The 12,276-nt window shown below is 37.7% G+C and overlaps 1 protein-coding gene across 32 annotated transcripts in view; it reads right to left on the reverse strand.

The window, feature by feature from the left end:
* Positions 1 to 12,276, reverse strand: part of Epb41l3 (erythrocyte membrane protein band 4.1 like 3) — a 237,730-nt gene that overhangs the window by 65,983 nt on the left and 159,471 nt on the right. For all 32 annotated transcript variants that reach the window (XM_074070267.1, XM_074070272.1, XM_074070269.1 and 29 more), the window contains exons 6-8: positions 5,346 to 5,421; positions 2,713 to 2,931; positions 1,885 to 1,972 (exon numbers count right to left, since the gene is read on the reverse strand). In XM_074070267.1, coding sequence (XP_073926368.1) covers positions 1,885 to 1,972; positions 2,713 to 2,931; positions 5,346 to 5,421 — 383 coding nt within the window. The remainder of the gene's footprint in view (positions 1 to 1,884; positions 1,973 to 2,712; positions 2,932 to 5,345; positions 5,422 to 12,276) is intronic.

Here is a 12,276-nt window from a genome sequence, read left to right on the forward strand (position 1 = left end):
GGCATAATTTCAAATCATATTATTGAATGAAAAAGCAGCCATCTATTTTAATTCAATAGTTATAGCAATGTTAAGTGATTTTTATTTTTACTGAGAGAAACACTGATACATCCTGAATTGCACTTCCCTAAATGTATGCTCTAATCTTCTATTTATTTATTTATTTATTTATAGGCAGTAAATGAATCAGTATGTGATTTAACTAAAAATAGCTTTACATTTACCCAAATTCTCATGCTAATTTCATTTCCATCTTACTTTCTTATCCTGTAGTCACCTAGTGAAAAACTCAAGAGAAAGTGAAAAAAAAAACCAAACATGTCTTAATGTCTATCCTGATTTTGAAATCCTTACCTAACATAACTAGCATAAAATAGAAAAACATCATCGTTACCTGAGAGCAAGATAAGTAAAAAAGTGTCATAAGGAACTGGCAAGTAAACGGACCTACACCTGTTGCCTTAATTACACTCAGATGTCAAAGAGCCTGGTGTTTAATGCTCATCCCTAGTAAAAGACCTATCCAAGTCTCAGAGACCTTGTACATGCTCTGGCCTTAGAAGTGTTCATTCTTTTTGATGTCAAGACATGACTAACCAAACTTACCTTGGTTTGATAGCCACCATTTGGTTTGCTCCCCAAAGGTCAACCAATGAGCAGCCCCACTTCCAGCACCAATAGAATTTATAGATCTAGATTTCCCTTCTGGTCATCACAGTAGCTGAGATGTTTGCTTCAACACAGCCAGCTGAAGTTCTATTCAATTCTAAGTCTCAATCTGACCATGTAAGACACTGGCTTGCCAGGAAGCCTGTCATGGCACATTCTTGTGAGTCCCAGACCGTAAAATTGGTGACTGTCTATCAGAGGTCAAATCCACATCTCTATACAGGAGTGATATTATCTTGTCAGCCCCAATTAGAACAAACTGCCCCTGAAATTTAAACCATTACCTCTTGAACACAGATGAAGTATCTTTGGAATCTTAACAGATTTTACATTTTGCGAATAAAACATTTCATACAAGATTCCTCTGTACTGCCACAGTACTTCTGCTGACAACTATGTAAAAGATTGGTAGTCTACACATTTATTCTCTCACTGCTGAGAAATAGAGATTGTAGAAAAAGCATGGCATGGAGTCAAAGCTGCTGTATCTATCCTCACAACCAACTTCCCAATTCCCATTTCTTTATTCACAGGATGAACCTCTAACAATGTCTCTAGTCAATGAGGTAATCTAAGATTACCCCAGATGGCTAATCATAGCTGGATTTTAAAAACAATCTTATCTCAAAGATCTGGTTATATGTCAGGATATTTAAACTTTTAGAGATAAAATTCTTTAAATTTAACATGAACTAGAGGAGTTCCAGAAGGGGCACATAAGTGGTACCTGGCACATAACAGATGTGACACTTTGGTCTTAGACAAATGGCCAAGTTTAGCCAGCCAGACAGGAAGGAGCAGGACAGTCCAAACAAAGATGCATATACTCAGGCTTAGACAGGGTCTGGCAGGAGCAGAGGGCACATGTTGACACAAAGTGGGAGATACCATTGTGACAGTGAAGACAGGATGAGCAAAGAGCTTGTTTTGTCAAGATAAGCCAGTTGAATCAATAGATAATCAGACACTTTGCCTACCATGGGCTTACAGAAGGCTTGACCATCCATGAGCAATGCAAGTTGAGCCATGAAGAGCAAACTCCCCAGGAAATATGAGTGCTACATTTGTTTTAATCATGCACTAGGATTTAAAAGGTGAACACAGATTTGAGTCTCCAAAGCTTACATTTTACATTAACTGAAATACAAATTACCAGCTTCTGACAACCAAAAACGTTGAATTTAATGAAAGAGTCTGGGATTTAAAATTACATACCTTAGCATGATGTAAATCCACTCCGTACATGGAGAGCTTTTTGGCATTTTCCAAGAAATGCATTTCTGCTTCTGCTGGCGTCATTCCTCTGATTACAAAAAAAAAAAAAAGTTACAAGGCTGCTTTTCATTTTTTATCAATTAGACTTAAGATTAAAAAGTATTTGATTTTCCTTCTTCATATCAGTTAGCTACTTTTCCTTTATCTGGTCAAGCTACAAAATTTCCCATTTAGCTCCCTGCCATCTTATTAAAAAAAAGTCTCCCTCGAGACACCTGCAGACAGAAGCTGAGTATCCCAAATTCGAAAATGCAAAATCTGAAGTGCTCCAAATTCTGAATTGTTTTGAGTGCTGATATGATACCACAAGTGGAAAATCACACACTGGATTTCATGTGAGGGGTCACAGTGAAAATGCAGGTACATTAAAAGCTATTATATAAAAATAACTTCAGGCTGTGTTTATGTGGTATATATAAAATATAAATGAATTTTGTGTTTAGACTTGGGTCCTTTCCCATTATGTATACGTAAATATTACAGTATTTGAAATATTCTCAAACACTCCTGGTCCCAACCATTCTGGGTAAAGGACACTCAACCTTTATATGGGAGAATAATAATAAAACAAATGGCTTTTGAAGGGAAATGTTACAAATGGACACCTGGGGGCACTGAGGAACCCCAGAACTTCACCACAGACTCTCACTCTGCTAAAGTCCCGTCCTTAATCTACTAACCCTGAACTGAGAAGAGCCAGGTGGTAGAATTGACACTGGCCCAGCAAGGCACAAACTAACTGCATGCTCTCGGGGATTCCCCACTAACCTGTGGCTCTTATGCAGCTCGATCACTTTATCTTCCAGTTCTTTAGTGTGGTTTGGTGCAAAGCGAAACTCACTAATGTAATCGCTCCCACACTCATCAGGGTCATAGTCTCCAAGTTCTGACTGGACTGTGTAGGAGCCCAGCAGGGCAAGGGTTACAAAAGAGCAGGGCAGCCTTCCGGACACGATGTCATCTCGCAATTGTAAGCAGAGGTAGTACCTTTCAGAAGCCAAAAGGACAAAACACAGGGCCAGCATCAGGACATATAAAGAGGGAGTCATTCAATATAAACTGTGGGTAAACAATTTCCCCTTGCCCAATAATTGCCACAGGACACATTTTTAGCATTTATATATTATGGTAATTATTTCACCTATAATTGATCCAGATATAAGGGAACACTACTAGGCTACAAAAATTATTTAAGGATATGTAGAAGGCAATGTTTATAATAAAACAGGGCTTTACTGATAAAGTAAAAAACATACAGATACATTTTCCCAACATCTTTTAAAATTACTTTTAAAGTCAAGTGAACAGTCCCCAGCACATTCCCAGAAGCCCTTGAGTGGAGGAATTGTAATGTTGAAAGTGGTGCTCTTAAATTTAATTACTGAGCCCCAATCAGCCTTTAGGAGGGCTCATTTTAATACTGAGATCACAGTTCTTGTGGTATGACCAAGACAGACATCAGATAACTCACCAGCTATGCTTCCTGAAGTCTGCTCTCAAATTCCTACATTTCTGATAGAATGATGCTTTCTTTATGATCACAAATAATTTCTCCTGCTTTAAGTTACTTCTTTTTATTGAGATATCTTCCTAGACTCTTACTGACCTTAATAATAACTTTGAAGAACCTTGAAATCTAAGAGTCTTGTCACTATAGGCAAATAGTTTTAAACTGGAAGAATACAAGATATTTTTCACATAATTTTGCCATACTATCATAAAAATACCTCCAATAATAGCAGGTTTTTCTTCTCTGCTTTTTTTGTGTACTCAAGATTTACAGATATAACAACTGCAAAAGATCCGAAGATTAAGTTTCAAAATTAGTGAGTTTTAGTAATACCTATCATTTATCTTCTGCAGAAGAGATGAGCGGTTAACCCACTGAAACAGAGGACTGTTGTTAAGTCTTAAGGTTCTCTGTAAGTGTGACGTTAGACTACTGATACAACTAAAATTCATGCAACTCAGATATAAAAATTCTGAAGCATTTAATAGGCCCTGTAAACATTACAGAAGTATACATAAAGGAACCATGTACTACATCTTAAAATCCAGGTATATTTAGACTCCACAACCATAAATTAGTCATAACAAACAGTACATCATTATTGATTAAAAAGTATCTTTATATAAGAAATCATACATTTTCTTTGATTTAGTGTAAATATAAAAGAAATCCTCTGGAACGAATTGTTACCCTTCTCCTATTAAGCCTAGTGACATTATTTTTCATCATAGCAATGGACTGAAGCTATTTTGATTAATTTCTCTTTTATGAAAAGCCTCCAAAGAGGAGGGGGGCCTTACACAGAAAGTTCTACCCACATAGGAAAAAAGTTGTTTTGACTAGTCATAAATTTACTACTAAACAGAGTGAGAGTCAGGAGTTCTAAAGCAGAATGCAGAGGCGTTCAGAAGAATATGCAGCAAACCAAGAATGACAGACTGAATGTTTGTATCCCTGCCCCCATCCCTCAGCTCCATGTTGAAAGGCTAGCTCCAAGATGATATGATTAGGAGGTAGGGTTTGGGGGAGATGATCAGTTCATGAGGGTGGAGCCTTGGTGAATGGTATTAGTGCCCTTATAAAAGAGGGCACCTCCCACCATGTGAGGACCCTAGTCTTCAGTTGTCTGCAAACTGGAAGCAGACTCTCACCAGACTATGACCTTCCTGGCACTCTGATCTTGAACTTTCAGTCTTCAGAACTGTGAGAGGTAAATTCCTATTGTTTATAAACCACCCAGTCTCTGGCATTTCATGACAGCAGAATGACAGACTAAGTCACCCAGTATAGCTTTATAAAGGGAATCCCTTTTCACACACTAAGCTCAGTCACCAAACTGAAATATTCTGTATGTTAGTTAGATTATTTTCTTAACATCTTCTTTCCAGGAAACAAGTGACTCATTTTCCCTGTATACACAGGGCATAAGAAAATAAACTTCTAAATTTATTTGTGCTTTTACGTATCTATGTGTGATGTGAGTTTTTTTTAAACAGCTGTGAACTATCATACTGGTTATACACAAAGCATAAGTGTCCAAAGACATTTTTAGTCTAAGTTTTAAAGTAGGAACACTCAGAGTTGCTATATCATTTAGGGTTGAATCCCATCCAATTTGGCTGTGGTGGGTTGGTGACAGTATCTCAATTCTGCATGCTTTTCCAAGAGGGTCAGGCACACGGAAATATCAGCCTAGCACCAAAGAGTCAACTGTGAACAGATAGGATTTGGCAACTCTTCTCATCAGATGTTTGTTCTAATTCAGTTGCCTGTTGTCTGCCATTGAGCATGGTGGGTTGTAAGGCTACCAGATGTATGCATGCTTTTCTCTGGACCTAAGAGATGCACAGTTCTCCCAATAGGCGTTTTCATAGCCAACGTTTTCAAATACCTGGTAATATCTTCAGATAGCTGGGAAGGGTCTGGTGGATAAAATTTCACATTAAATGAAAAGTGCCAAGCACCACCTGTAAGAATAGTGAAAGAAAATCAGAATAAAACCTTAGAAAGCTTCCTTAGGATTCTAATTGATAGCTAGAACTGCCTCCACTACAAGAATTAACACCCAGGCAACTTTTGATCACTAATGAAAAACAAGGAAGTCTTTGTTAAATAATATCCATAGATAAGTCTGAAACTTCATCAGCTTTCTAATCTTGTTCTCAATCAAATCCTTTATTGGCACTTCTAACTAGGAAGGAAATTGACCAAACTTCCTCCCTTTCTCAGGATCCCAGATAAGCCTCTGGAAAAAGACAAAAAGTGAATGATAGGGACAATCTTCTATCAGGTAGGTCTGGAATTGACTAAGATTTATTGCTATGAGTTTCTGGATAGCTCACACACCACCACTATGGACATCATTCCCATTTTCTTTGTTCTTTCTGCTTTGTAGTTCCAGGTGAAATCCCATCATAAGAAATGTCAAGGGACGAGTCAACATATTTTTATTTTACGGGAAAGGTTTGTTGTAGTGAATGTTGTTTTAGTAAGTGGGTTGCTCTGCTGCTGAAAATTCTCTTCTTGCTTAAGGAAATTTTTGATGTACTCAATGCCTGAATGTATTTACTGTGTGTTATCTAATTCTCTATCTCCTTAGCCCAGGATTTGGATGGAACTTCTTTAGCACTGTGTCATTTTTTTTTTTATTTTAAGTCCTGTGCCATCTACTTAAGGCCTCTCTAGCAGAAGAAGAGGGTCAACCAGATGTTAACTCACAGATGCTGATTTTCTGCCTTGTCTACATATATCCTTGAAGCGCTGTTTAGCTTCATTACATGCTATAGATTGGATTTTAAATGTCTCCTGAAGCTCATTGCATATAGCAATGTTCAGAGGTGGGGCCTTTGGGAGGTGATTGGGTCATGAGGGCTCTGATCTTGTTAATCAATGGATTAATCCATTTATGGGTTAACAGCATAATGGACTTGAGGGGAGGGACTTTGTTATAAACGTGAGCTCTTTCTTTGCTTCCTGGCTGCTATGAGGTGGGTAGCTCTAATTATCCATGCACTCCCCACCATGATGTGCTCCCTTGTCACAAGCCTAAAAGCAACTGGGCCAACCAACCATGGATGGAAACCTCTAAAACTGTCAGCTAAAATAAACCTTTTCTCCGTTAAATCCATTCTTCTCCTGTGTATTGTTACAGTGACAGAAACCTGATTTATACATAAGCCCTGTGTTTCATTAATATTATCTTTAATTCTGATTTATCAATATAAACATGAACAACATTCTTTTCTCCTTTTCTACACTTATTCTCCCCACATGATCTTCCTTTAACTTATTTACCCTGCTCATTTCTTTTGGCCTTTAAATGCTATAACTTACCAAATCTGGGTATTTCTTTTCTGAGACCTTATTTATATTTCTTCCCTATACCCAATAAGCACACAAAAGTTCCCCAGCCCAGGCCCTGCTTGTGTTCTGAGTGGGTTACTGGACAATTCCTCCCAGGCTCATTGATGTCTCTCCTGGAGCCGTCCACTCACACCATGTCATGCTCTCATACTGTGATGCTTCTATGACCTCACACTATAGCCCCAAGGCTTTTAGTATGCTCCTAAGACTTCCCAGTTACCACTCTCTACCCATTAACGACTTCTGGAAACTCCGGGTGCTCCATGAGCCCTTCCCAAATATTCCCAACAAAGGTGCAACACTTAAAGAATTTTTACCCCCTTTCTTTGCTCTGTTCTTCTGCATGCATGGTAATACTTAGTATTTCTGTCATAAATGACACAGATCCATTTAGCTCTTCAAGCTCATTCTTGACATTACCTTTTACACCACATTTAAGATTTCATATGCTAAGGACCCCCAAGCCTGAGATGCCCTATGAAGCAGTTAGCACAGGACCAGATGTTACTGGGTGCTATGATTCGTAAAGTACTCAAAATATTACTGAACATGGGCTGGGAGAACTGTAAGTCACAAAATATCTGTCAATCAAATATATTTCTAGTTATTATTTTTCTACTGTCCTCAAAAAAGTTCTTTTGTTATTCTAAAAATGGTCTGATGTGATTTTACTTCCCAGTCAAATAGATTCCTTCAGTGTTTGCCATTAAGTTCCACAATGAGAGCTGGCTTTACCCAAAGCAAGAGGACCAAAATCTAATGGTTAGTTATGGGAAATGGATTTATTATTTGTTTATAATTTTCATGAACTTCGAAGTATGCCTTGTTTCCAATGATAGTCTGTCAATGTAACTAAACCATCTTATAAAAAAAAAAACCCGCAGGGTGAAAACTCTAAGTTGGAGTCTAATAAGTAATAAAAGGACAAGCATCACATTTCCAATACAAACGTCCTCATTCTAGGAGAGTAAGTTGCAACCTACAGTGGGTCTAAAAACTATCCGAAGTGCTAGTGAAACGCCAGTTCCCAGGTTTTGCCGCAGGGAGACTTGAGATTTGGAATAAAGTGTAGAACTTGTGATTTTAATATGCTCCCTTGGGGCTTTAGTACAGGTGGGCTTTGGAGTCATTTGAAAATCACCATTACTATGGAATCTATACTCCTAAGGTTGTACACTTCCTAAACAACTACAAGGTCTTCCAGGACATTATTTTGAAACAATGGGAAGGTTTACAGAAACACCAATCAAGGAAAATAGAAAAGCAGGCTGGGCATGGTGTGTCACACCTATAATGCCAGCTACTTAGGAGGCAGAGATTATAGTCCAGGTTGGCCCAGAGAAAAAACATGAGGCACTATTAGAAAAAATAATTTAAGAAACGAAAAAGTGCTGGGGACATAGCTCAAGTAAGTAGAGCTTAGGAAGCACCAGGCCCTGAATTCAAACACAAGTTCTGCCAAAAATTAAAAAAAGAAAAGAAAAAATACCCACTGAAATGAGGCATAAAACAAGGTATTAATGAACAAAGCAACTGCATGTCTCCATAAAGAAGGTGACAGAAATAAATGAACTGGGAGGAGGTGCTTGCAGTGAGCCAGCAGGCAGCCCTGCTCAGCTCAGAGGATGAGCCTGGAGACCACAGGAAGAAAAATGGTGTGAACATTCTGATACATCTCTCTATAGTGCTGATACAGGATTTTAAACTACAAATCTATAATAAGCAGAAAACCATAGCACTGAGGAGAGTTTGTTCTTCTGAAAAACTTCTAATTTTAGTCATCCGTGCCTACCAAATCAGGAAATTCCAAAATACTGCCTTTGCATCACAAAATTACTACATATCATATATTCTGTATGATGAAGATACTGTATCATAAACGTGCTACACTTATAATCACAAAATATAGTATTTTTAGAGGTTTTAAGCTCCAGCCTGCAGAAAACATGCCTGGAGTTAGAATATTTTCTTAAGAACAAACTCTTTAGCTTCAGAATTTACTAGGAATTATGTATTTGTAACTTAGAATGTTTATCAGCCTGATCTTCATCCTCTGAGTGCTCTCAACCTAAAGGTGCACTGTGGACCCACAGCACAAAAAAGATGGGCATCCTTATCATTTGTGCTTAGAGAAGGTGGGGATGACAACTGAATACACTAGTGATGATAATGCCTCTGCTTTGGTAGGATTTGCATTTGGTGGAAAGAGAGTATTTTAACAGATAAGAAACAAGACAGAAAAGAGGTAAAAATACAAAATTATGCTGTTAATAAATTCCAGTTTTCCTTGTGTTCTTCTCTGCAAGACTGTCATTTTATGTGATGGTCACATGCATTGCTTAATCTACGTGATGAGAATGCCCTTCAGCCTCATGTCCTGGTTGTTCCTTTAGCTTTCATCTTTTAGAGGGAAGGCAAGAGACAGCACAAATGGGAGGTTAAGGGGGAGAAAAGAATTCTATTAACAATAGAAAAGAAAGTCAGAGGGTTTATACAGCTTTCTTGTAACAGTGCTATGACTTATCCTTGCAATTCCTAATCCGCTCAGTATTAATTAAATACAGAATATGTTATGTACACAAAATGCTACAATACATATTCAGCACATCTGCTTTTTAATAATTCCATAAAAAGATCTTTAGAAAAATGTTCATCATCTTAAAATTTTTATTAGGATTCCCCAGACCAAAAAAAAGTAATGTTTTCATATATTTCTCACAACCGTAGCTAGTTCTGTCTTCAACCTCAATTAACATGTTTCTATCAAGCTAATTCATTACCAAGTTTTGGGTTAGTGGACACACCAAATTTCTCTAAAAATTATGGTAAATTCAGCTGTACAAATAACCAACAGACTCTCTAATGTCTAGAAGTACAATAACATCTGGGGGGTATTATCCAGTACTAATCCACTTCAAATTGTTTTCTACCAATTATGTTTTATTAGTTCTCAGGACTTTCAAAGGCACTGAGAAGTATTTGTTCTCTCTTCTAATAGAAATCTGTTTAAGCCCGAGCATGTGACTCAAGTCTGCAATCCCAGCTACTCAGGAGGTAGAGAGTAGGAGGATTGTGGTTTGAAGCCAAAATGAGCAAAAAGTTCACGAGACCCCATCTCAACTAATGGCTGGATGTGGTAGCATACACTGTCATCCTCAGTACAAGTAGGAGGACCACAGTCCAGGCTGACCAAGGCATAAAGCAAGAATCCATCCTCCCCCCTGCAAAAAAAGAAAAATGTGAAAAGGGCTTTCGGTATAGCTCAAGTGGTAGAGTGCCTGCTTAGCAGGTGCAAGGCCCTAAATCCAATCCCAGTCAGTAGCACAAAAAAAAGGTGAACTATTTGAAAACTTAAGTGGAAAAATTATGCTTATTTTTTTTAATTTTTAAGACACAGGGTTTTACTATATGATCTTCTGCCTCAGCCTCCCAATATTCTGCAATTAGATGCAGTTCTTCAGAAGAATCAATCTAGGTTTACTGACAAAGATATGAACTATTTTTTAAAAAATAAGTAGTCATTTAAAATTATTCCTGCTTGTGGTTAAAGTTAAGAGCTGCAGAAAAGGATAAAAATAAAAAGAAATCTTTCTCAACTGAAACCATTCCCTCTAAAATCAGGAACCAGACAAGGATGCCCACTATCTCCACTACTATTCAACATAGTACTGGAATCCCTAGCCAGATCAATTAGGCAAGAAGAAGGAATAAAAGGAATACAAATAGGTAAAGAAACTGTCAAAATATCCCTATTTGCAGACGACATGATCCTATACCTTAAAGACCCAAAAAACTCTACTCAGAAGCTTCTAGACATCATCAATAGCTATAGCAAGGTAGTAGGATATCAAATCAACATAGAAAAATCATTAGCATTTCAATACACTAACAATGTGCAAACGGAAAAAGAATATATGAAAACAATTCCATTTACAATAGCCTCAAAAAAATCAAATACCTAGGTGTAAACCTAACAAAAGATGTGAATGACCTCTACAAGGAAAACTATACACTTCTGAAGAAAGAGATTGAGGAAGACTATAGAAAGTGGAGAGATCTGCCATGCTCATGGAATGGTAGAATCAACATAGTAAAAATGTTGATACTCCCAAAAGTAATCTACATGTTTAATGCAATTCCCATCAAAAATTCAATGACATTCATTAAAGAGATTGAAAAATCTACTGTTAAATTTATATGGAAACACAAGAGGCCACGAATAGCCAAGGCAATACTCAGTCAAAAGAACAATGCAGGAGGTATCACAATACCTGACTTCAAACTATATTACAAAGCAATAACAATAAAAACAGCATGGTACTGGCACAAAAACAGACATGAAGACCAGTGGAACAGCATAGAGGACCCAGATATGAAGCCACACAACTATAACCAACTTGTCTTTGACAAAGGAGCTAAAAATATACGATGGAGAAATAGCAGCCTCTTCAACAAAAACTGCTGGGAAAACTGGTTAGCAGTCTGCAAAAAACTGAAACTAGATCCATGTATATCACCCTATACCAAGATTAACTCAAAATGGATCAAGGATCTTAATGTCAGACCACAAACTCTAAAGTTGATACAGGAAAGAGTAGGAAATACTCTGGAGTTAGTAGGTATAGGCAAGAACTTTCTCAACGAAACCCCAGCAGCACAGCAACTAAGAGATAGCATAGATAAATGGGACCTCATAAAACTAAAAAGCTTCTGTTCATCAAAAGAAATGATCTCTGAACTGAAGAGAACACCCACAGAGTGGGAGAAAATATTTGCCAGCTATACATCAGACAAAGGACTGATAACCAGAATATATAGGGAACTTAAAAAACTAAATTCTCCCAAAACTGATGAACCAATAAAGAAATGGGCAAGTGAACTAAACAGAACTTTCTCAAAAGAAGAAATTCAAATGGTCAAAAAACACATGAAAAAATGCTCACCATCTCTAGCAATAAAGGAAATGCAAATTAAAACCACACTAAGATTCCACCTCACCCCTGTTAGAATAGCCATCATTAGCAACACCACGAACAACAGGTGTTGGAGAGGATGCGGGGAAAAAGGAACCCTCTTACACTGTTGGTTGGAATGTAGACTAGTACAACCACTCTGGGAAAAAATTTGGAGGCTACTTAAAAAGCTAAACATTGATCTACCATGTGATCCAGCAATACCACTCTTGGGGATATACCCAAAAGACTGTGACACAGGTTACTCCAGAGGCACCTGCACACCCATGTTTATTGCGGCACTACTCACAATAGCCAAGTTATGGAAACAACCAAGATGCCCCACCACTGACGAATGGATTAAGAAAATGTGGTATCTATACACAATGGAATTTTATGCAGCCATCAAGAACGAAATGTTATCATTCACTGGTAAATGGATGGAATTGGAGAACATCATTGTGAGTGAGGTTAGCCTGGCCCAAAAGACCACAAATCGTATGTTCT

The sequence above is a fragment of the Castor canadensis genome, chromosome 4 (genome assembly GCF_047511655.1).
Source record: "Castor canadensis chromosome 4, mCasCan1.hap1v2, whole genome shotgun sequence".
Classification (NCBI taxonomy): domain Eukaryota; kingdom Metazoa; phylum Chordata; class Mammalia; order Rodentia; family Castoridae; genus Castor; species Castor canadensis.